A 27,055-nucleotide genomic window follows, 5' to 3' on the forward strand; every position below is an offset into this window, starting at 1 on the left:
CATTCCTCAAAAAGGGCGTAGAACAACAAAGTAATCCATCAACGTGTAGCATTCAATTTATTCCGGACCATTAAAGACGCCGCCTTCCGCATAGAATCATACGTCATCCTCGCCGCCATATTGGATGGGGCAAAGCGGAGAATAAAGATGCCTCATTCATGTGCTGCGTTTAACTGTACCAACAGGTTTGCCGTCCAAACGAGATCACATGGGATTACCTTTCACAGGTGAGACTGGAAAAAATACTTTTAATTGTATTTGGTCATTATAACGTAATTTTACGAACAGATTTTTCTGACTTTGTGGCTAATATGAAGTCTCGCGCATAATAGTTTATGCACGTGTCCTTACTTCTATTATTCTGGTGTCTCCGATGGGACCGTCTTACAGCGCACCTAGAGGTGTGGCATGTGTATTGCATCGTTTTCAGCAAGCGTTGCGTTGCCATATGTACCTGATATTTTACTGATCCATTGCCCATGCAGACGCGATATTTTTAAAAAAATAAATCTCGTTGCCGTTGTCGTGTGGATGTAGCCTAAGTTTCCCCAGGTCCTGTGGATGCGAAACAAGACTAAGCTCCTCCTCCACCATGATTGACAGTTGATATGAGATGTTTGTGGTGATGTGGTGAAGCATCTCCAACACAGCTTTATCAGTCCAAAGGATATTGTTCCAGAAATTTTGGTTTGTTCAGATGAAATTCAGCAAACCTAACCCATGCTGCCATATTCTAAGGTTTTTAGCAAGAACCTTTTTCCTTGCCACCCTTCCATGAAAGTCCTATTTGTTAAGTCTTTCTGATTTTGCAGTCATGAACAAACATTTACTATTCTTAGAGAATTGTGTAAGACACATGATGAAGCACTTTGGTTTTTCTTTACATCTGTGAGCATTAAATGGTCTGACCATGAACTGAATTTGCAAGCAAGTCCACCTCTTGAAGATTACTATCTGTCTTAAGGCTTTCCATTCATAAACAATCCTTCTCACTGCAGAATGGTGAATTTCAAATTGTTTGGAGATGGCCTTATAACCCTTCCCAGAATGATGAGCAACAAAAATTTCTTCTCTGAGGTCATGGCTGACGTTCTTTCTTCTTGGTATGGTATAGACACACACTTGAGTGCTGTGCTCCAGAACACCAATATACCCCAAGTTCTGCTTTTATAGAGGTAGTCATACTTCTGGATGATAACCAATCTTGTGCATTTCATGAGTAATACCTGGCTCCTAATTACTCAATGACATAGGAAAGGTGTACTTATTTTTTCCCTCTTGGCTTCTGAATGTTGGTTTACTTTTTTGGGGAAAAAAATGACATATTAGAATCTGTTGCTTTTTTTTTTTGTTACCTGAGGTTGTCTGGTTGTTGATCGATTATATCACAACTATTTAGTCCATGATAAATAAAAATACAGAATTGAAGGAGGGTGTAGTGTCTCCCCCCATGACTGTACATGGTTTAAATACAGTTTAGAGATGTATTCTTTTAATGTAATAATTATATAGACCAGAAGTTTTCAACCTTTTTGGAGCTAAGGCACATCAAAAGTTCAAACTAGAACATCAAGGCACATCAACTTAAAGTTGGTTATCAATTATGAAGAAATTCACATGCATTATGATAGATGCTAGGAAACGTCACATAGCCTATGTTGATAGGTAGTGATCCAATGTGGCATAGGAAGAAGAGTTGCAAGATGGCGATCTCAACTTCTCATGAAATCTCCTGTGCTCTATACATTGCATGGATCTAGGAGAGGCCATTTTATTTTACTAAAATGATAGGCACGCATCATGAATACTGACCAAAGATCAATTACTACAGGAGTCTCAGCCATGGTGGCTCATCGTTATTTAGCCCCCAACACTAAACAACAAATTTATGCTTTAACATTAACAGTCCTTTTGCACTTGCAACATAGAACTGACAATTAGCATAACCCCATTTTCCAGTTGCTACAATAATATTCCTCCTCCCTGGACACAACTTTATTTACAAAATCAGACTGAGAATGGAATGCCATTTAGATTTTTTTTTTTTTTTTGGGGGGGGGGGGGGGGGGGGTGAAAGTGGTAAATAAGTGACTACCTACAAACATTAATTAAGAAGCAGTGCCATTGTTGTTCTTAAAAAAAAAAAAATTATATATATATATATATATATATATTTTTCATAAGCCTGTCTGTAAGAAGGAGGAGGAGGGGAAGAAAAAAAAAAAAAAGCAGTGGCAGGGCTCGACATTAACGCTTGTCCAGGACAAGTGATACTTTATGTCAGACAAGTTCATCGTCTCAGTTACTTGTCTGATTGGACAAGTACCAAAATATGCCGATATTCGGGTTACAGATCAAATTTATCAGTTTATTCACATGATTTCCGAAGCATCTCACTCGACATATTGTTTTGATGAATTGCCGGATGTTTCTATTCGGAAAGAGCGATGTGCGCATGCGCAATATTCAGACCCTCCAGGATTTTGCAATGTTGCGATTTGCAACATCAACGCAAATTCAACCAATCCCTGCGAATTCAGGGCGGTGTTGCAATTATATCCAATCACCGCAACTTTCCCACAAATTTGACCAATCGTTGGCGTCGTCTTGAGGTGACGTCGACAAACTACCTTCCGCCTTACTTCCGTGTATACGTTCAAGAGAAGCAGCATGTGCGAGTCAGTGTTTATATAGGCTTAAGTTCTGTTACTGAAAGTGCGTTATGTTTACAGTGAAGGACTCTGTGCACTTTACATTATTTTTTACTTAATACAAGAAATTAATGGATATCAACATTTTTGCCAAAATGGTATTTTATTTTCCATTGTTTAGGATTGTTTTCCAATTTTAATCACAAAAAGAGAAAATCGCAACAATTTCTCGCAACTTTCACTTCCTCCCGCAATGTAAATCACAAAAACCTAAAAGACACCGCAACTTTCATCGCAATTTTTTTGGAAAACCCCCCACAACACCAGACATTTTAGCCCGCAACAATCACAAAAAAAGGCCCGCAAAATCCTGGGGGGGACTGAATATTCCACTCGCGAAACCGGCCAATACCGTTTCGTGTATTTGAGCTGAAAAGTAAATGGTCGTTTATGATTGGTTTTAATCGTGTCACACACGTGGATTTGTTGACATTTTTGTTGGCGAGATCATTATTCAACTGTATATTTATGTTGAGTATGTGGTAATTTCCAAATCTTTGAATTGTTGATGGTGTTTATTATAAAAATTTAGACATTTAGAAAACGTCCCTCCTGAAGTTTGGCTTCACAAAGAAGTCTAGTGAATCCGAGGCATCTGGTGCTGAAAAGAAGAGGAAACAATCACAGCAGAACTATGAAAGCAAGAGAGCGGAAATTTCTCAGTTCTTGGAAGGATAAATTTGAATGGGTCCAAGACACCGGAGATGGAATGCAATGTTCTCTGTGCATATTAGGGCTGCACGATTCTGGAAAAAATGTGAATCACGATTTTTTTTTGCTTAGAATTGAGATCACGATTCTTTGGCACGATTTTTTATACAAAATGTTTATTGCACTGTTTATAACATTTGCATTGCTGAGGTTATTTTTTATTTGTCTTATTTATTTATCTTATTTATCCTGTTTTATTAATTTTATAGGCCTAGTTATTCTGCTTAATTTATTTTTGTCTACATCCATGTATTTTCTTCATCTGTTATCCTGATTTTTGCGGATTTGTTAGATTGTACCCGTTTTATATACTTCAATTAAAAAAAAAAAAAAAAAGTTAGGCTACGATGCATGGCTGAATGTAACATGAGAAGAGAAAATGGAGAATGGATTGCGTCACTCATTTACTAGTTTATGAGTTCAGTTTCTGCACTACATTACACACATTCATATTAGTCTTACAGTTCAGGGGCGATTTCTCAGAGACAACAAGGGAAGCCGAGCTTCCCCTAAAATTCTCTCCCCAAACTGCGGCGTCTACGACGTTGAATTCTCATTAAAACAACTAACTTGCATAACATAATATATGCCCAAGATTGTATTTATGTTCATAACTATCCTGTAACTTATTTGAGTGATGTCTGACGAACTTGCAGTTCGCTACGAGAATCACCTTTGCTGCCAGGCTGTAACCTTTCTCATTTCAATGGGCTCTATGGACTGGCAGCAGTGTTGCCAGATTGGGCGGTTTTAAGTGCATTTTGGCGGGTTTTGAACATATTTTGGGATGGAAAACATCAGCAGTATCTGGCAACACTGACTGGCAGCCGGGTATCCGTTGCAGTCTATGAGACGGCTCTGAACAGCCAATTTCGGCTAGTTGTTATTGGTTAAAATCAACAAAATCGTCACTTCCAGGGAAGCTGGGCTTCTCTGGGACTAAACGAGACAGTGGGAGGGACAAGAAGCCGGGCTGATAAAGAATTATTGGAGGTAGTGTTTGAAAGACATGAGGAGGCCGGTACTTCGGCGAGGAACACGGAAGTATGATCAGTCAGTCCCTAGCAGATGTCGAGAAAGTGCAGTCGTGTGCCAAAGTGCTGTCCGAATTTCTTTTCATATAAACGTTTCTTCTCATTGATGTATCTGTACATTACTCTGTAAATAAATGTAAATATTACTCGTTGTGCTCCGTTAACTTTCATCCATTCTATCAGTTTGATCATTCGTGAATTCACTTGTTTATTTCATTTGTAGTCAAATCTAGTTGTAGGTTAGCTTGAGCTTTATTGGGATCTGCAGTGCTAGCTGCTAACAGAAATTGATGAAGTCTCTGGAAAGCACAACCAGCTGGTATGACAGGGTCACAGACCATTTTCTGGAAAAGGAGCGGAGGGCAGAATTTGTGTATAAATAGTGTTCATGTTCATGAATCTGAAGTGTGTATATTGTTCAGTAATGTTAAGAAAATGGTGGGCTCTGTGTTATAGGTTATACCTGGGTATGATATTCAAGGTTCTGTGTGTTGCATAGCCTACCTGGTTATGAATTTCCAGACTGTGTTGCAGAAGATGTTCAAGGATGTGTTGCACAGCTGGGTGTTGTGTTAAAGACTCTGTGTTGCATATCAGGGTATGATGTTCAAGGCTCTTTGTTGAATAGCCAGTGATTTTTGGATGTTTGATATTTTTGATTAAGAATATGAGGCACTAGCCTGGCAAGCCAGACTATAACATGAAATGTACAAGCAAAAATACTTTCTGCCACTAGGTAGGGTTTTCTAGTTCACTATGCTAATGGGGCACACCTTTCTATGCTTTGATATCCGGCCTACAGGTTTTGCGATGAATGCGTAAAATGGGCTTCCCCTGTTTTAAAAACCAGCAGCCGCCACTGTTACAGTTACATCGACATTATTTTTGTTTAAATAATACTTGAGATTAATTTAGGCCAATGCTCGATTTTGGTTGTTTAAAATACCTAAGGGGTACTGGGTAAACTAGGTCTATGGTGCGAAATATTTATAAACATCTGATAAAAACCTGCCGAACTAACGTCAAACCCGCCCAATTTTTGTCAACCAGTCCAAGCCATTTTTTTGCCCGCAAAGTAGAATTCAAAACCCCACAATTGGGCGGGAAACCGCCCAATCTGGCAACACTCGTTTCCACACATACCCCTTTTCCACCAAATCAGTTCCAGGGCTGGTTCAGGGCCAGTGCTGGTGCTGGTTCACAACTCGTTCAACTTGCGAGCCAGCTGAGAACCAGTTTGCTTTTCCATAGCTCGCGGTGCTAAGGGAAGCCACATCATTATGTCGCTGTATACGTCAGTTACGTTGCTACATTTGCATAAACCTTGGCGCGAATATCAAAGCAAAAAACACGGAAGAAGCAATAGCAGCGACAACAATAACAATAATAAAAAATGACTTCGCATTTGTACAGCTGCTGCTTCTCATCGCTTAAAAATGGCAATCTTTCGTGGTCTTGTTATTGTTGTTGGTCTTAACAATTCCGCCCCCCCCCCGGTGACGTAAGCGGTTCTTTCCTCTGGCCCAGCAGAGAGTTGGTGCTAGCCTGGAACCGTTTTTTCTGGCCCCAGAGCCAGTTCTTTGTCAGTGGAAACAGAAAACCCGGTTCCAAACTAAGCACTGGCTCCAAACCAGCCCTGGAACTGCTTTGGTGGAAAAGGGGCAACACTCAGGCATGCTTCCTCCACTCACGTGTTGTAAAGACGCTTTACCATAGGTCGAGGGAGGAATCAGCGGCAGTGCTGCCTTTAGGGGCGCTTGAAAAAATCTGGGAAGAAATAGGAGCATTTGTTTGTAATGCCGCTCATGAAATAAAATGCTTAAGAATCGTTGTGTTTCGAAATGAGATCACATGTATGTGTGAATCGAGATAGCGATTTTTTAACGATTTATCGTGCAGCCCTAGTGCACATCACATCTTACTTATGCTGATGTCTCGAGCAGCATGTTTAAAAGGTACAGCTTCATATAGGCAAGACATTCTAGTGTCTCATGGCAAGAGTACAAGCCACAAGCGGTGTGATGCAAATGCAACAAATGCAATAAAGATTGTTGGGTTACAAATAGTTTGTGGGTTTTTTTCCTCAAATATTTCTTAGGACAAGTCAACTTCACATTCGGACAAGTAAATTTCCTTTTAACTTGCCCGACAAGTGGTTTCAAAAGTTAATGTAGAGCCCTGAGTGGGTTCTTCAAAATTCCATGGCTCACTTCACTTTGCCTCACAGCACACTGGTTGAGAAGCATTGCCATGGACCTTGGGCCATCAGTTTTTCAGGCCAAAGTTAAGTACAATTTGTTGATTTCCTTACTCAAAAACTAGACTCAACTTATCAGATAATTAACCAGCACAGTAAATGTGCTAAAGCAGAACACACACCAAATTGTGTTTGAATCATATCTTCAAAGACTGGAATTAGCAGTCTTACCTGCAGCATTTTACTGTGGACAATAGTGCCAATGGTCCCTGCACACAGTCTAGGGGTAAGGCCTTTAAACAGGCCTGACTTCCCATCAATCTTCACTATGTGTCTGGCTGTTGGGGGGGAGAAAAAAAATTTATATAATCAGTTTATGCAAGATTAGATCATTCTTATCACGAGTTACATGATGCTATAAGAAGTCATATTTTGACAGCACTGACCAAACACTTCATTTTTAAAAATCAGTGCACCATCACAAAATCACTGAAACCTAGGCAAACTAGAACACTTCAACTAAAAACTACAACTGTAAGTAAACTCACTATAGAATACCCCCCCGCTCACAACAAAATTTATCAACTGGAACTGTGTGTGAACGTTAAAAACAAACAAACAAACAAACAAACAAAAAAAACCACACAAACACCCAATACCCCTACAACACCACGATTCAAATTCCTATTAGTCATTCATTTCAATAATATTATGGGGTCTAAATCCATTTGGTACAATTTCATGGAGTGGAACACCAGCCACATCACTAGATAATGATGTGTGTGTGTGTGTGTGTGTGGGGGGGGGGGGGGGGGGGAACACATGACACCTCGGTTCAGGATTATTTTTCTTCATGCACATCTTCAGGTGGTATACTGCAACTGTGTAAAGTTTCATCAAAATTCATCAAACCGCTTGGGAGTTGCTGCACTTACAAGCCTGTCATCATATATTGCCACATGTAAGGGAATAAGGCGAATTATTTTTTTCGCAGTCCGGTTTCCATGAAATCCTGTGCTCTGATTGGCTGGCGAGAGGGTCCGTATCCTACAGTACGGACCCCAGTTACGGACCTCTGACTCGCTCGTTCACAACAACAAACATGGTAGCAATTTTTGTCAACATTTATCTTTAAGATTTATTTAGATGATTATCAAAAATCAAATTTTTGCCAGCATTTCTCAGCATACCACCATTAATTTTGCATCATGGATAGTGATAACTACAATCTTCACAGCGAAAGCGAGTTTTACTACCCTGAGGAAGAAGAAATTAAAAAAAAAAAACATTTCAGGAGAAAGCTAAAAACCTGTAACTTGCTAACGCCGAGCAAAAACATGGCTGAATCTTGAATGACTCAATTTTGTATAAATAGGGGACTACATAGGCAGCAAAAAGTAGTTTTTTTCCTGCCATGGAAGTGCACTTGTATACCGAGGAGGAAGCAATTTGCATTACAGCCGTGAATGAGGATTCAAAATGGTGGCTCGCCTCGGCTTTCCCTTTTGGGCGCTCTTGTTTTCTGTTAGAATTTGGTAAAGAAAATATATATATTATATATAAATAAATAATTTACCAGCTTAAGATCAGGCCGTATGGTGAAATACCGTGACCTCGGCCTTGAATACTGGCCTCGGCCCAGAGGGCCTCCGTCAGTACTTTCTAGACCTCGGTTACGGTATTCCACGATACGGACCTCCCAGCTGGTAAACAACATTTATCTCCCCCTTTGAAACATCGGACCAGGACTATTTTCCTTCATGCACATGTTCAGGTGGTATACTGCAACTATGTAAAAGTTTCATAAAAATCCATCAAACCATTTCAGAGGCTTACAAGATATATGGACAGACAGACAGGGTGATTCCCATTCCCCCCCACCGTTTGCAGGGGGTATAATTAAAACTGTGCAAATCAAACAAATCATAATTTGTTGCTATGATCCTACTGATGGCTAAACAGCTTTTATATATATATATATATATATATATATATATATATATATATATATATATATATATATATTTTATACCACCCCACCACTGACACTAGTGCATTTCAAAAAATTAGAATATTGTGAAAAAGTTCAATATTTTCCATCAGTTATTTAAGAAAGTGAAAATGTTATACATGATACTCATTACACAAATTAACATGTTTCAAGCATTTTTCTATTTTAATTTTAATCAGTATGGCATACAGTACAAAAACATAAAAACCCCATCTCAAAATATTAGAATATTTCATTTCAAGTTTGAGTAAAACAGTATGAACAGTGTATCTCTCGGTCTAGTTCAGTACACATAACCACAATCATGGGGAAGACTGCTGACTTGACTGTTGTCCAGATGATCACTGATGCCCTCCACAAGGAGGGTAAGCCACAAAAGGTCATTGCTGAAAAGGGTGGCTGGAAAAGGTGCACAAACAACAGGGATGGCCGCAGTCGAGAGGATTGTCAAGAAGAGTTGATTCAAGAACTTGGGAGAGCTTCACAAGGAGTGGACTGAGGCTGGTGTCAGTGTATCAAGACCCATCACGAACAGACATCTTCAAGAAAGGGGATACAACTTTCGCATTCCTAATATCAAGCTACTCCTGAGCCAGAGACAATGTCAGAAGTGTCTTATCTGGGCTAAGGAGAGAAAGAAATGGACTGTTGCTCAGTGGTCCAAAGTCCTCTTTTCAGATGAAAGTACATTTTGCATTTAATTTGGAAATCACGGTTCCAGAATCTGGAGGAAGAGTGGAGAGGCACAGAATCCAAGGTGTTTGAAGCCCAGTGTGAAGTTTCCACAGCCTGTGATGATTTGGGGTGCCATGTCATCTGCTGGTGTTGTTCCACTGTATTTTATCAAGTCCAAAGTCAACACAGCCATCTACCAGGAGATTTTAGAGAACTTCATGCTTCCATCTGCTGACGAGCTTTTTGGAGATGCTGATTTCCTTTGCCAGCAGGACTTAGCACCTACCCACAGTGCCAAAACTACTACCAAATGGTTTGCTGACCATGATATTACTGTGTTTGATTGGCCAGCCAACTTGCCTGACCTGAACCCCATAGAGAATCTATGGGGTATTGTCAAGAGGAAGATGAGAAACACCCGACCCAAAAATACAGATACGCTGAAGGCCACCATCAAAGCAACCTGGGCTTCAATAACACCTCAGCAGTGCCACAGACTGATCACCTCCATGCCACACCACATTGATACAGTAATTCATGGTAAACGAGCCCCAACCAAGTACTGAGTGTATAAATGAATATACTTTTCAGAAGTTGGACATTTCTGTATTGTAAATCCTCTTTGATTGATCTTAGGGAATTGTGGCAGCGGGGGCGTGGTCTAGCATCGGTCTGTGACAGGAGGGCGGAGTCGGGGAAGTTAAAGTAGTTCTAGAATTTGAAAATCGACTTTGCATGTAATGATGAATACTAATATTTGTAGTATATTACAAAAAAAAAAAAAAAAAATCACTAAAAAATGTTTATCCATAATGATTTTATAGAGGATTTTCTGCGATAGCCCACGAGCAAAACATCGCGCTGCGATCACGTGACCGATGACGTAGTAAATTGACAAGCTAGACAGCTCACTGCCTGTACATACTGTGACTGAGTGACAATTCGCGGATCTACGGATGATTTCCACTGTATACGATGGTAAAAAAGTGTGTAGTGAAAGTTCATTATGTCTACCTATTGAAACTATTCTTTAAATTCGTTTCTTAAGACAAGGATTTTTTTTTAAGATGTTACCTTGACAGTTTCGGCGATAAACTTCCGCCTTCTTCAAAACAGTCACCAGATGTCGAGTGGTGACGTGCCTTATCAGCTGATGTTACTCTAAGGAGGCATGAACGTCCCGCCCAATTTGACAGGTAGTTCACGTGAACTACCTGTCAAATTGGGCGGGACGTTCATGCCTCCTTAGAGTAACATCAGCTGATAAGGCACGTCACCACTCGACATCTGGTGACTGTTTTGAAGCAGGCGGAAGTTTATCGCCGAAACTGTCAAGGCACACACGGACTGGCCATCGGGAGTAGCGGGAGTTTTCCCGGTGGTTCAGTGTGGGCCGGCGGAGAGAAAAAAAAAAAAAACAAACCACAGTTGCGCGCTGGCCTTTAATATGATAAGCAATGTTAACAGTTTCTTTAAGAAACTTAACATTGCTTATCATATTAAAGGCCAGCGCGCAACTGTTTTTTTTTTTTTTTCTCCGCTGGCCTACACTGAACCACCGGCAAAACTCCCGCTGGCCAGTCCGTGTGTGTAGGTAACATCTTAAAAAATCCTTGTCTTAAGAAACGAATTTAAAGAATGGTAAAAAAGTGTGTCGCGTACAGCTGTTCTAAAACCAACAAAGACGGAGTATCTCTGCATCAGTTCCCTGATCCTGATAAAAATAATGGATACGATCTCGCTGAGTGGAACCGGCAAGTAAAGCGGACAAGGGCAGACTGGTGCTAGTTGAAGGCTAGTGCACATATTTATGCTGTTGAGTGTAAAGGGAAAAGGTGTTTTTTATAGTCCATGGGAGAATCTTGAGGCGCGCTTTGAACGAGCTTCCCGAACCTTTAGGACAATTAAAGGGTTCTTTAACTAAACAAGAACTAGACGATCCCTGGACGAGTTCCTGCTTTGCACTTCTATGATACAGCCGTGACTGTCCCCATTCAGGCCCGCATTTTTCTTCTCCCCAAGCTCCGAACGCACACAAAGCAGACTTTGACAGCTGCAGTCATTTCCGTGTTGTTGGAAAGGCCGCTTGAACGCCATCGGTTCGCCCCAAATATACTGCCGATCACGACGCACATTTCGGCCCAGACCTCTGATTTAGTAGAAAAAATGTTGTGCATCGACTCACCTCGACTGGAACACGATTCACTTTCGTCTTCAGACGCAATTTCGTCTGAATAATCGCTGTCTGAGTCACTCATTTCGCTTGTGTTTATACTGGATGCTGCCATCCTGGTCAATTTACTACGTCATCGGTCACGTGACTCCCGACTGGGATTTCCACGAAACGCTTCCCAGAAGCTCGGTTTTGTCGCTCAAATACAGCCCTTTGATGGGGAAATTTTTTATTTTTAATTTGCATACATTGAATATATACCCTTATACTACATTTTCATCAATAGTGGGTTCTAAAATTCTAGAACTACTTTAAGTGGCAGAATCACGACACCTGTTGTTAATTGATGTGTTTGTGTGTCTTCCCAGTGACCGCGCCCTTCTTAAGGAGAGAGAGTGAGAGCAGAGGGGCTCTCTCCACAACCAGACAGCTGATGTGTGTGCGCGTGTGTGTTTGCAGCTGAAAAGCTGAATAAAAGAGAGTTTTTGTGAACTCAGTTCTGTCCTGCCGTCCTTCTGTGCTCCACCCATTTACACGAACCGCCACAGTGGTGCCGAAACCCGGGAATGAGCACAGAAGACAACAGCCCCATGGAGTCCTCCACCTTCGCCGACCTGATCCATGCCCTCGCCACGGCCCAACAGAGCCAGCACCAGGTGCTGCTCGCCCTCCGAAAGGAGCAAGAACAACGGTTCGAGGCCCTGGTGCTGGCGCAACAGGAAGATCGTCGGGCGTTCCGGCACCTCCTCGCGTCGGCGGGGTCCACCAACTCCAATGCCGCGGGCCCTTCCCCCCCCTCACCCTCACGAAGATGGGCCCGCAGGACAACCCCGAGGCATTCTTCACGCTCTTTGAGCAGGTAGCAGAGACCTCGGGTTGGCCGGTGCAACAGCGCGCAGCACGCCTCCTCCCCCTGCTAACGGGAGAGGCGCAGCTGGCCGCGCTACAGTTCCCCACCGACCGCCAGCTGGCCTACGCGGACCTTCCCCGGGCCGTCCTCCAGCGGGTGGGACGCACCCCGGAGCAACATCAGCGTTTCCGCGCTCTGCGCTTGGAGGAAGTCGGCCGGCCGTTCGCGTTTGGCCAGCAACCCCGGGACGCCTGCTGGCAGTGGCTAAGGGCCAACAGCTGCGACGCCGAGGGACTCATAGACCAGGTGGTACTGGAACAGTTCGTCGTGCGTCTACCAGCGGGAACCGCAGAGTGGGTCCAGTGCCACCGCCCGGCGTCGCTGGATCAAGCAATCGAGCTGGCGGAGGATCATCTGGCGACTGTCCCAACGGCAGGACAGCAGACGACCTCTTCTCTTCTCTCCTCTCTCTCTCCTCCTCCTCCTCCTGTGTCTTCTCCTCGCCCCATTCCCCCACCGCGGAGACAGGGGCCGGCGCCACCTCAGCCGGCCCGCCGCACCCACGGTGCCCTTCCGTCTCTCCCTTCTGTGTCTGTCTCTCCCCCCCCTCAGGTGAGTGAGCCCCAGAGCACTAGTGCAGAGAGGAAGCCCGGGCCGGTTTGCTGGCGCTGCGGGGAACCGGGCCACCTCCAACAGCAGTGCTCGATAATGGAGGTGGGTGCGGTGGTTCGGATCCACAACGCGCCAGGAGCCGCCCTCGATCGGGCCGGAGCATATCGCATACCGGTGAGTATCCAAGGGGCTACATATCAGGTGTTGGTGGATTCGGGCTGTAATCAGACCTCAATCCACCAAAACCTGGTGCAAGACGAGACATTGGGGAGAGCACAATTGGTGAAGGTGTTGTGTGCACGGGGATATTCACAACTACCCTTTAGTGTCGGTCCACATTATTTTCAGAGGGGAAACATTTATAGTGAAGGCGGCGGTTAATCCTCGCCTTACCCACTCTTTAATTTTGGGGACTGATTGGCCAGGATTTCTGGGTTTAATGACCCACTTAGTCAAGAGTGGGTCCTGCCATTTGACAGGGGGAGGTCCCGGTGTTGCTTTGACGGGAGCAGCTGTCACAGAGCCGTCTACGTCATCTCCGTGCCAGAGTGAGGAGCCGCCGGCTCCTCCTCTCTCTCTTGGGGAATCCCTCGCGGATTTCCCGTTAGAGCAAATCGCGAGACGAGACTCTGCGGCATGCTTTTGACCAAGTGAGAGTAATCGATGGTCAAACGCTCCAGCCGAACGCCACCCCGTCCTTCCCCTACTTCGCGATTATGAAGGATAGATTATACCGAGTGACGCAGGACACTCAAACTAAAGAGCGAGTCACGCAGCTTTTAATTCCAAAGAGCTGCCGGGAATTGGTATTCCAGGCGGCTCACTTTAATCCCATGGCTGGACACTTAGGGCAGGATAAAACACTAGCCCGAATAATGGCCCGATTCTACTGGCTGGGGATTCGTGGCGATGTCCATAGGTGGTGTACGGCATGCCGCGAATGCCAGTTAGTAAATCCAGCGGCCATTCCAAAAGCGCCCTCTACCATTAATCGAGACCCCGTTCGAAAGAATTGGGATGGATCTCGTCGGGCCATTAGATCGGTCAACACGAGGGTACCGCTTTATATTAGTTCTGGTGGACTATGCAACGCGATACCCAGAAGCAGTGCCTCTTCGCAATATCTCAGCATGCAGTATTGCGGAGGCGCTCTTCCGCGTCATCTCCCGAGTTGGAATCCCGAAAGAGATTCTGACTGATCAAGGCACCTCGTTTATGTCACGAACACTGAATGAACTGTATGGGTTATTAGGTATTAAGCCGATCCGCACCAGCGTTTATCACCCACAAACGGACGGCTTAGTGGAACGGTTTAATCGCATCCTTAAAAACATAATTAAGAAATTTGTAAGTGAGGACGCGCGTAACTGGGATAAATGGCTCGAACCCTTGCTCTTTGCAGTGCGAGAGGTCCCCCAAGCCTCCACGGGGTTCTCCCCGTTTGAATTATTATATGGGCGTAAGCCGCGCGGCATTTTAGACGTGCTGCGAGAAAATTGGGAGGAGGGACCTTCACCAAGCAAAAATGAAATTCAATATGTTATTGACCTGTGTGCAAAACTCCACACACACTCGCACAACTAACCCAGGAGAATTTGCGGCAGGCCCAAGAACGGCAAACCTGCCTGTACGACAAGGGTACGCGCCTTAGAGAGTTTGCACCGGGAGAGAAAGTACTCGTACTGTTGCCCACATTGAGCTCTAAATTAGTCGCCAAGTGGCAAGGGCCCTTTGAGGTCACACGGCGAGTCGGGGACGTCGACTATGAGGTGAAGCGAACGGACAGGGGTGGGGCGCTACAGATTTACCACCTCAACCTACTCAAACTCTGGAACGAGGAGGTCCCCGTGGCATTGGTGTCGGTGGTTCCAGAGAAGGCGGAGCTGGGGACGGAGGTTCAAAAAGGAACATTAGCATCACGTCCCTCTCCGGTCCCCTGTGGAGACCACCTCTCCCCGACCCAACTCGTGGAGGTTGCCCAGTTGCAGACCGAGTTTTCGGACGTGTTCTCGCCCCTGCCCGGCCGCACTAACCTCATAGAGCACCACATCGAGACGCCCCCGGGGGTGGTAGTGCGTAGCCGCCCTTACAGATTACCCGAACACAAGAAAAAGGTGGTTCGGGAAGAACTCGAGGCCATGCTCGAAATGGGCATCGTCGAGGAGTCCCACAGTGACTGGAGCAGCCCGGTGGTCTTGGTACCCAAGGCCGACGGGTCGGTCCGGTTCTGTGTGGACTATAGAAAAGTCAACGCGGTGTCTAAATTCGATGCGTACCCAATGCCTCGTATTGATGAGTTGCTCGATCGGCTAGGCACGGCTCGTTTTTACTCGACACTGGATTTAAAGGGTTATTGGCAGATCCCCTTGACTCCATTATCCCGGGAAAAAACGGCCTTTTCCACACCGTTCGGCTTACACCAATTCGTCACACTTCCTTTAGGGCTGTTTGGGGCGCCTGCTACGTTTCAGCGGCTGATGGATAGGGTCCTCCGCCCCCACGCCACCTATGCGGCCATGTACTTAGATGATATCATTATTTATAGTAATGACTGGCCGCGGCACCTACAACACCTGAGGGCCGTCCTTAGGTCGCTGAGGCGGGCGGGTCTCACGGCCAACCCGAAGAAGTGTGCGATTGGGCAGGTGGAAGTATGGTATCTGGGCTTCCACTTGGGCAACGGGCAGGTGCGTCCCCAAATTAACAAGACTGCAGCCATTGCGGCCTGCCCGAGGCCCAAGACCAAAAAGGGGGTGAGACAGTTCCTGGGGCTGGCTGGCTATTATCGTAGGTTTATACCCAATTATTCGGACGTCACCAGCCCGCTGACTGATCTGACTAAAAAGGGGGCACCAGATCCGGTCCAGTGGACGGAGCAATGCCAGCGGGCTTTTTCTAAGGTTAAGGCTGCACTGTGTGGGGGGCCACTTCTACACTCCCCTGACTTTTCTCTCCCCTTTATGTTGCAGACGGATGCGTCGGACATAGGGCTGGGGGCCGTTTTGTCCCAGCAGGTGGAGGGGGAGGACCGCCCTGTCTTGTACATTAGCCGCAAGCTGTCGGTGCGTGAGGGGCGCTACAGTACCATCGAGGAGTGCCTGGCGATCAAGTGGGCGGTCCTCGCCCTCCGGTACTACCTGCTGGGACGCCCTTTCACCCTCTGTTCGGACCACGCGCCCCTCCAGTGGCTCCACCGCATGAAGGATGCCAATGCGCGGATCACCCGTTGGTATCTGGCACTCCAACCCTTTAACTTCAAGGTGATCCACAGGCCGGGGGCGCAGATGGTCATGGCGGACTTCCTCTCCCGTCGGGGGGGGGGGGGGGGGGGGGGGAGGAGTCGGCTGCGGGCCGGACGGCTGCCCAGCCTCAGTCGGGCGGTGGGGGTATGTGGCAGCGGGGGCGTGGTCTAGCATCGGTCTGTGACAGGAGGGCGGAGTCGGGGAAGTTAAGTGGCAGAATCACGACACCTGTTGTTAATTGATGTGTTTGTGTGTCTTCCCAGTGACCGCGCCCTTCTTAAGGAGAGAGAGTGAGAGCAGAGGGGCTCTCTCCACAACCAGACAGCTGATGTGTGTGCGTGTGTGTTTGCAGCTGAAAAGCTGAATAAAGAGAGTTTTTGTGAACTCAGTTCTGTCCTGCCGTCCTTCTGTGCTCCACCCATTTACACGAACTGCCACAGGAATATTCTAATAATTTGAGATACTGGATTTCTGATTTTCATAAGCCATAATCAAAATTAAAACAAAAAAGGCTTTAAATATTTCACTTTACATGTAATGAATATACAATATATGAAAGTTTACCTTTTTGAATTAAATTATGAAAAAAAGGAACTTTTTCATGGTATTCTAATTTTTTGAGATACACTCGTACATTTGTAGCAAGACTTAAATAGCTCACCAATAGATAGTTTTCACTGACATCACGGCATTCCGGGGAACGCCCTCCAGCCGCCATATTGTGGGGCAAACAAAGGACCATCACCATTACCGGCTACATTATCTCGGACGAATTTATAAAAAAAAAAATTTTTTTAAAAAAAGTTATATAATCAGTTTTCTAAAATAAAGATCAATGTCGGCAAAATCAAGCAAACGGAAGTATATAGATACATTGGACGACATCTCACGACAACGGTATGCAGCCAAACTGGCCTTGATTGGGGGAATTGACCCCTACGAAGTGGGCAAAGATGCATTTTCAAGTGACTATGCAGAGCTGCCATCCATATCGTACCCTGATATTGTGAACTATTTTGTGAATAGTAAAAGTGCCTACACACTTGACGACCTCAAAGCATACAAGTCGCTGGAGTCATACAATTATTTTGTCTGTGGCTGGGTCCGTGAAGTCCACCATATAAAAACAAGTGACAGTCGTGTCCTAAATACAGCCAAGGTATGTAAACATTGGAATTTTAGAGCTCTCAACACTGCATATAAGTGTGTGTGTATATAATATCGAGTTGATTTATAACTATTATGAATACTGTGAAATATTACTTTGCATCGGAAAGCTGCGCACATTTGCGCGAAGCTGCGCAGCTTTCCGATTCACCGTTTTTCTTCTCATCCTTATACTTCCTAAGTTTCATGGACTGTAACGGATTTGCTTATTTAGTAATTTTAATACAGAATTTACTTTGAAATTATAATCAGACACTCCAACGCCCCTCCTAAGAAAAAAAAAAAAAGGATCTGCGCGATTCAGCCGTGAAAAAGGCAGCATCTGCCAAAAGGCGCACTGTTTGCATCCCTGCATACAGAATAGACCTAAAATGTTTTTCAAAAATGACCCTTGCGTGAGTGAAGTGACAAGTGTCAAATAGAAATGTGACAAACAAGCGATATTAAGTGACACACTTTTAGCTGTGTTACTTCTGCTGAGGGTGAAGGCATGTGGTCCCTTTAATTTACATTCTGCCCTCTGCTGCCTTAACAAGGCAATTACAGCCAAGAAAAATATGATTACACAGCCTGATAATCTTGATTCATCTTTTTATTTCATCAACTCAGTCATAAATTTGAGCCCAAATTATTCTCGCAGGATGTGTCATTACATGCCTATTCACTATGCATAACTGAAGTTGTTACAAATGGCTGCCAGGAGCATTCTCTCTTACTGGGTTGTCATGAACATTTTTTTTTCAGCACAGTCACATGTTAAACAATTGAGTTTCACAATACAAGTTGTGTTACAAGTTTCTGCACATGCACACACAATTTGGGTTTGCGATCAGATGAAGAATACGAGATAATGGAGCTGAATTTCAGCTTTTATTTCCTGAGATTTACATTGAGATGTGTTAAACAACTTAAAAAAAAAAAGTCACATTTGGTTTAATCCCACCAAATTTTTAAGTGATCAAAAATCCTGGAATGTGTGACCAACAAGTGTTTCTTGTTGCCCTGATAGAGTAAATATTCAGTATGATTGTTGGAAGTCTTTGAACCCTGGGTTTCACCTGTTTGTTAATTATAAACTCAAATGAAGATCAGAGAGCTGATTACAGGAGAAAAGAAAGTCATTTTGAAGCTGGGGTGGGGGTGTGTCATTGTACAAGCATCAGACATAGCCAATACAATTTGAAATGTCCTGAAAAAAGAAAAAAGCACTGGTGAATTAACAACCAAACATCTAACAGATCGGCCAAAAAAAAAAAAAAAAAAAAAAAAAAACAGAAGCAGTTGATGAACACAAAGCTGTGAAGAAAAATCCCAAAATAACAGTCAGTGACATCAACAGCCTCCACAGGGCAGGGGTCAGGGTTCTCACAATCCACCATTAAAAGAAGACATTGAGGGAAGAAATATAGAGGCGCCATACCTTAAGATGCAAACCACTCACTCATCAGCAATAAGAATCATAAAGCCAGACTGTAATTCGCAAAGACATACAGGAGATGAGCCACAAAAGCTCTGGAACCAAGACTAACCTCTATCCAAGTGATTGAAAGGACAAGGTGTGGAGAAAGAAAGGATCTGTTCATGATCCAAAATGTACGAGCTCAGTAGTCAAGCACCGTGGAGCTGGTGTCATGGCTTGGGCTTGCATGGCTGCTTCTGGAACTGGCTCACTAATCTTTATTACCTTGCCCAGGATGGAGTCCACCAGGGGGCGATGCATTGTTTTCGGTGGGGTTTCTTTGTTTTTTTTAATAATATGACAGGAAAATGGCTGGACCAATCTTCATGAAACTTTCAGGATAGATGGGCATTGGTCTCAAATTGAACCTCCAACATTTTGAGGGTCATCCAGTCAAGGTCACCAAAAAGGTCAAAATCATTTTTGTTGTGGCTACTGCCTCATATAGACGGGCTAGCCACTACAACATCACGCTGTAAGAATGTAAGAGTGTAACAATCACACACTGCACATACACGTGTCCTGATTAAAATGGCCAGTGAGTGTATACAATTCGGTTCACCATTCAAAATAAATGGACTAGACTAAATAAAATCGTTTTCAGACATGTTTATGCTTATTACAGAGGGAAAGTGTGTTCCACTGAGTTCTAGCACTGGGCCATTTCCGGGAAATAAGAGTCTCAGTCATGGCGACAGTGCGTGTATGTCAGACTCCATTCGGAGGTTTTGAAAACTGCAAGATGCAAGAGTAGAATAATATTTAAAAAAAAAAAAAAGTACAGACACTTGGTATATTTTACTCCTGTGATATTAAAATTGTTCATTTTTGGATTATGCTTCATTTTGTGGCTACTGCCTCAGAGTAATGATACACACACACGGTTTCCCACAGCGCTTTAGAGTTAGGGCAGCCGCTTTGACAACAACTGCCCCCCGCCTTGACTACGTCCCCCCAGAAAAAATAAAATAAAATCTGCCGCATCCACACATGCGTAGACAAATAAAATACAGCCGCATCGCGACGAGGCCGAATAGTGGCATCTGCTGGTTAAATGCGTTACTGTGCCATCCATCACCGCTATGCCAACATTATTATTATTATTTTTTTTAAACGGGAAGAGGCTAATTATCCAGCAACTGTATATCATACAACCTGTCATCGTGGGAAGGACACGTGGAGGTAAGATAATTATTCATCTAAACTAAACATATTTAGAGTGCCCCATCAACTGCTTGCCCATGCATTCTGTTAGATAGGCTCTTCATTTAGTTTCTTATCAAGGCTACCGCTGTGTTTACGTGTGGCTTTCTGCCATGTTTGACAATTGCACATGGTTTTCTCTAGTGTACAGTAATGGATGGGAAAAAGCAGTCAAAAACATCAGGATACTTTGTTCAGAGAAGCCGGCCGACTTCACCATCTGCGCTGCCTCCTCCTCCACCCCCGCCACCCCCAGTCCTCAACATCGTGGTAGTGGGTGGAACCCAGAGTGGGCTGTGGACCCGAAATATTCTGGTTGGCTATATCACACAGAACACGGAGAGTGTAGCATTCATTTTCGTTCAAACATTTGACATGTATAGAATATGTTAAATAATGAGTTGACTGTCCTCCCTGGGGATGTTTTGCAGAGTATGCAGGACCCATCGCCAAAGAGCAACACATGGTGCCTCAGAGAGGCCCTTCATTAAAGTCCCCTGCACAAATTATAGGCGTGACGCACTGGACGAACACATGAGCTCAAACAACCATAGCTCATCCCTTGCCATTGCTGCCCAATCCAGGGTGACAGCCTTACAGCCTGCATGAGGATCAGCATAAACAGTCCACTAGTGGGAGAGTTCAATTACCACAGGGCCCTTGAACTTTTCTTTGCCAAACCAAGGAGGATGGCCGTGACATTACTTGACGACTGTGCCATAAGTAGTCAGAACAACTACCTGAAGTTGTGTCAGACTAGAAGTGTTTTTGCACGTTGTGCAATTGTATGCTGTACCTTGCACTTAGTTACTGCTTTATTTATAAAGAGTAAAGATGTTTCCCTTATGATCCTGTAAACACCTACCTCCACCCCAATCACAAACAAGACTCAGCAGTGCCCCTTCAGAGTTTACAGACAACTATGTGAAGTTGTATCACACTAGAATACTTGCACTTGTGATTGTATGTTCTCTTGTTATTGTATTTTAACAGTTTTGTTTCTTTATAAAGAGTTCAGTAAATAAAAGAAGGCTGTTGCCCTTAAAGAAGTTGTTGGCCCTGTGATCCAGATTTCTCGCCAACGTCGCCCAAACAGGACACCGCCCACCCAACCTCCCCGGCTCGACTGTCGCCGCCGCCACTGCCCCCAGGCGATGCCCCCTCCCCCCTGGTCACCACCTTGACTGATTTTCTGCGGGAAACCCTGCAGACACACACACACACACACACACACACACACACACACACACACACACACACACACACACCTCAGCGCAAATGTTTTCAATGAACACAATTTCCAAAATGTTGACAAGTTTAACATGTTTAACTTATAACACGAAAGTAAGGTTAATAATATAACTTGGATTACACATTTTTCAGTTTTACTTAAATTAGGGTTGTGCAAAAATGAGTACACCCCACAACAAAAACTACTACATCTAGTACTTTGTATGGCCTCCATGATTTTTAATGACCGCACCAAGTCTTCTAGGCATGGAATTAACAAGCTGGCGACATTTTGCAACATCAATCTTTTTCCATTCTTCAACAATGACCTCTTTTAGTGACTGGATGCTGGATGGAGAGTGATACTCAATTTGTCTCTTCAGAATTCCCCAAAGAAAATAATTTCTTTACACCACAAAAGTGAAGGCTACAAGATGAGCAGCAAAGCTTTACTCAAGTCAGAATACTGTAGCAAAAGTGGTACAAAAGCTTAAGAAAGATGGAACTGCAACCATCTAAACAGAGACGTCCAGGTCATCCATGGAAGTTAAAGGAACAGTCCACCGTACTTCCATAATGAAATATGCTCTTATCTGAATTGAGACGAGCTGCTCCGTACCTCTCCGAGCTTTGTGCAACCTCCCAGTCAGTCAGACGCGCTGTCACTCCTGTTAGCAATGTAGCTAGGCTCAGTATGGCCAATGGTATTTTTTGGGGCTGTAGTTAGATGCGACCAAACTCTTCCACGTTTTTCCTGTTGACATAGGTTTATATGACCAGTGACATGAAACAAGTTCAGTTACACAAATTGAAACGTGGCGATTTTCTATGCTATGGAAAGTCCGCACTATAATGACAGGCGTCCTAACACCTTCTGCGCGCTTCGACAGCGCATTGATACTGAGCTCCGTATCAATGTGCTGTCGAAGCGCGCAGAAGGTGTTAGTACAGAAGATAACGCTTATTTTGTCTTTCACCTAGAGACATAATTCAAACTTTAAAACGGAGACAAAATTCTCCTGTGTGGATCTGGCTTTCAACTTTTTTGCTAGGCTCTATACTTTTTGATCAGTCACAGATCAAACACCATGAGCAAATCTGGACAAATTCAGGCTTTATAATGGGTGTCTATTGCGTTACACACCAGCGGCGCTCAGGAGTTTAGAGTGTAGGCAGCTTGAAAAAAAAAAAAAAAAGCTCTCTCATTTAAACTGTTTTCTCAGCCACAATTTTCACTCTACACACACAACTTTCTCAAAAGTTGTAGTCACACATTGTGTGACTCAAGACAAGTGTCTCCCTGAGCGATAGGATTTACAGTTTTTGAATGAGAAGCCGTGCTCTCCCATAGACTCGCATTATAAACGTGGCAGCGCTTTTACTGCAAAATCAGAAAAGTCACTTGTTTTTAACTCGCTCTAGTGTCCACATTTTTTACACTAGGGACAAAAAAAAAAATTACATTAATGTGTTTATGGGAGCCTTGTAGTACTCAATGTGAAAGAATTTTGTGAATAGCTCCTTCCGTTTCCGTGTAAATCAGTGTTGTTCAAGGAGAGGGAACTCTGAGAAAAAGCACTCTTTGCTTGTTATATTGTGTGTTTTCCCTGCACCGTTACCAAGGCGACAAGCTGCACTCAGGGAGCAGAGAGGGGCGGGGCTGCTCTCTCTCTCTCATGGTGTATTGAGCTGTTATATTTACAGAAAAATTCATGTTAAAAGGTGTCTCATGCTGCATCAGATTCATCAGAAGGTGGTAACTTAGGTGACCTGCAAAGAAATTCATTATATTTTGTGAAATTATTCCTGTCTAAATATAGGTGATGGCAGCCATCTTGAAAAAAAAAAAGCCTGCCTACCGACCCTAGTTTTGAAATCTACGTAACCGGAAACACACACTTTTTTTTTGGCCTCATTGTCATTTGTAACATTAAGAGGACAAGCAATTGATTTTTGTAAATTCACCTTGTAACCTGAAATTTTGGAAAATGTTTGAATATCCGTTAAAACATGAGGCAACGTTGCTAGGGGATCAGTAACAAATAACGGGTCATCGGCATAAAGCGAGATTATATGATGTGTTTGCAGTCACTCCTTTTATCAGAGGATTAGTTCTAATCATCTCTGCAAACGGTTCTAGTGCCAAAACAAATAGTAGTGGAGAAAGAGGGCAACCTTGCCTGGTGCCCCTTCCTAGTTGCAAAGGAGCTGACTCCACACTATTGGTACATACAGTAGCGTTTGGAGTTTCATAAATTGCTTTAATTCATTTGGTGAAATTGTGACCCAACTTAAATTTTTCTAATACTAAAAAAAGAAATTCAAATTCTAAACGATCAAACACCTTCTCGGCGTCAAGGGATATTAATAATGAAGGCGTTTTTTCCTTATTTAGAATATGTATAATGTTAAATAACCGTCTAGTATTATCAGATGAGTGATGCCCTTTAATGAACCCAGTTTGGTCTAGTTTAATTAATTTGGGTAGAACTGATTCTAGTCTTTTAGACAAAAGTTTTATAATGATTTTGTAATCACAATTAAGCAAGCTTATAGGCCTATATGAGGCACATCTCTGAGGATCTTTACCTTCCTTTAATATCACAGATTCTGGCTGTTTTCATAGAGGGAGGAAGAATATAATGAGTACAAAAGTCGTTAACCATTAACAAAAACAGGTTTAAGTTATAGCCAAAAGGTTTTATAAAATTCTCCAGAAAAGCCATCTGGGCCAGGAGATTTATTCGCTGGTAGTAATTTTATTGTAGCAAGTACTTCCTCCTCGGAGAAAAAATTATTTATAATTTGTTGGTCTGATGCAGTGACCTTGGGGAGATCTAAATGTTCCAAAAATGCTACTGCCTCAGAGGTTGAGATATTTTCTGATCTATATAAAGTTGCTATAAGAATTAACAAATTGTTTATTAATTTCTAAAGGGTCGTATACTAAGTCATTCTCAGTTTTGATGGCCATTATAGTTCTTTTAGCCTGTTCCTTTTTCAAATAGTGTGCTAGTAATTTACCTGGCCTGTTCCCAAATTCATGAATTTTTTGTTTTAGAAACATACTTTTTTGTTTAATGTAATTAGATTTTAATTTAGACCAATCAGCTCTTGCTTTAACTAAGTTCTTCCAGTTTTCTTCCGATTGAATTTGCTTATGCAGTGCCTCTGTATAGCAGCTCTTCCTTTAAATCGTTTGTAATTAACTTCCTTTGCTTATTTTTATAAGAGGAATATGATATAGGGGCGGCACGGTGGTGTAGTGGTTAGCGCTGTCGCCTCACAGCAAGAAGGTCCTGGGTTCGAGCCCCGGGGCCGGCGAGGGCCTTTCTGTGTGGAGTTTGCATGTTCTCCCCGTGGGTTTCCTCCGGGTCCAAGTTTCCCCCACAGTCCAAAGACATGCAGGTTAGGTTAACTGGTGACTCTAAATTGACCGTAGGTGTGAATGGTTGTCTATGTGTCAGCCCTGTGATGACCTGGCGACTTGTCCAGGGTGTACCCCGCCTTTCGCCCGTAGTCAGCTGGGATAGGCTCCAGCTTGCCTGCGACCCTGTAGAAGGATAAAGCGGCTAGAGATAATGAGATGAGAATATGATATAATATGGCCTCTTAAAGTTGCTTTAGCTGCATCCCAAAGTATGTTTGGAGCTGTGTCAGAAGATAGGCCTATATTATGCATAGTGAAGACCTCAATCCACTCTTCCATTTTCTTACAAAAGATTTTATCTTCTAAAAGCGAGTTATGAAACCTCCACATTTTAGATTTATACATTTTTTGTAATGAGATTTCCAAGGAGACCATAGCATGGTCCGATATAGAGATTCCGTGTATTTCACATGAGGAAATCAGATTCAAACAATTTTTAGGAAGAAAGAAATAATCTGAACGAGAATAAGTTTTGTGTCTGTTAGAAAAAAAAGGTATAGTCCCTTTTTGTGGGATTCTTTACTCTCCATACATCTACTAAACCTGTTTCAAGTCCCAAAGCATTCAATATTTTTGCAGATTTAAGGTTAGATCCTTCAGAATGAGAGGATTTGTCTAAACATGAGTGTTAAGTTGTAGTCCCCCCCTATTAATCCCAATGTTGTACAATGAGTATTAAAAAAGGAAATCATATCAGAAATAAATGAAGGTGTGTCTATGTTAGGAGCCTATATATTAAGCAATGTTAATTTTGTCCCATATTTTCCCTTTCACCAGAATATATCTTCCCTCTGTATCCGAAATCTGCTCAATGAGTTCAAAGGGTATGTGTTTATGAATCAGAATAGCAACCCCTCTGCTGTTTGTTTTGAAGGATGAGAAAAAGATTTGCCCAACCCAGTCTTTCTGCAGTTTAAGATGTTCTTCGGGTGCAAGATGGGTTTCTTGCAATAAAGCTATTTCCACCTTTTCTTTTTTGAGTGCTCTGAGTATTTTTGTTCTTTTGATAGGATGTCCTATACCTTTAACATTCCATGTAACTAATTTTAATGGTTTCACGATAGCCTTTTATCGAAAAAACTTTAAAAAAAAAAAATACTCTGAAAGATCCTTAGGCTATGATAGGTAGGATTAATAAAAATAAAAAAAAGAAAAATAAACATTTAACACAAACACACACATTCATACACATGTAGATCTACAAAGTTCCATCTGCACCACTGCCTAATTTGGTGGTATCTTATGGTGATTGTTGTTAGTTCAGAATTTAGGGTCACTGTAACCACGATTGCTCACATACCCTAAAGCAGCTTGAAGGAGCCCCCCTCCCCCAAAAATATCCAACTCTAATTAATCAGATCATTTCCAATCATATCCCAAGTAAGCTTATATTTAGCTGCAGAGTAACAAAGTCGGACCAAGACACCTAGGCTATTGTCAGTCCTACTTTAAGCTTTAAACCACGAATAAAAAAAAAAAGTCTGCAAAGTTCCCAATGAACTGCCGACTGCAGCAAACACGCCTTTCCATTTGTAATATAAAATCATAAACAAAAATAAATTAAAGAGAGAGAAAGAAAAAAATTCAGATCTTCATTAGTTCCCTTACGTAAATGTTCACCATAATCAATAAATGTCCAAGCAGTACGTTCTCTTCATACCTGTACGAGTTCATTTGACTTTGTATAGTCCTCTTTCTTCCAATATAATCAAGAACGAAATGAATAAAATTAAAAAGAGAAAAAAAATCTTCAATTAGCTCCTTTATGTACCATAATCAATGTCCAAGCAATGCGTTATCTTCATACCTGCGAGTTCATTCGGCTTTGTATAGTCTCTTTTCTTGCGAGTTCATTCAGCTTTATATAGTCCTTTTTCCTCCAAGGCTTTAATCGCCGCCCCTGGGGTTGAGAAAGTTATCGTAGACTCGTCCTCGTTGAAAATCTTTAGCTTGGCAGGTGCCACAATGTGCGATTTGATCCCCTGGGCCTTTAGCTGTGTCCTGATGGGCTTATATAAAGCTCTCTGCTTCCTCACCTTGGGCGTAAAATCATAATCAAAGTAAATCCCTGTATCTTTGAACTTCACCTCCTTTGTCCAGGCAGCCTGCAGAACGCGCATTTTAATGTTATTGTTGAGGAAGGCAACGATGATCAGATGAGCAAAGTCCTCACGCTCTCGATAAATGCAATGGGCACGAATTATGTTCAATTCATCATACACTCCGAGTTCTTTAATCAGCTGCGTGAGAAATGTTACGATATCGTTCCCTTCACTCTTTTCTGCAACATTGTAGATGCACAGGTTATTTTGTCTCGCCTTATTTTCCAAATAATCAGTTTGCTCAACAA

The 27,055-nt window shown here is 43.1% G+C and overlaps 1 protein-coding gene across 1 annotated transcript in view; it reads right to left on the bottom strand.

Moving 5' to 3' along the window:
* Positions 1-27,055, bottom strand: part of mtch2 (mitochondrial carrier homolog 2) — a 93,176-nt gene that overhangs the window by 23,468 nt on the left and 42,653 nt on the right. The window contains exon 3 of the mRNA XM_060911150.1: positions 6,885-6,991. Within this exon, the coding sequence (XP_060767133.1) occupies positions 6,885-6,991 (107 nt within the window). The remainder of the gene's footprint in view (positions 1-6,884; positions 6,992-27,055) is intronic.

Source organism: Neoarius graeffei, chromosome 27, assembly GCF_027579695.1.
Source record: "Neoarius graeffei isolate fNeoGra1 chromosome 27, fNeoGra1.pri, whole genome shotgun sequence".
In the NCBI taxonomy this organism is placed as follows: domain Eukaryota; kingdom Metazoa; phylum Chordata; class Actinopteri; order Siluriformes; family Ariidae; genus Neoarius; species Neoarius graeffei.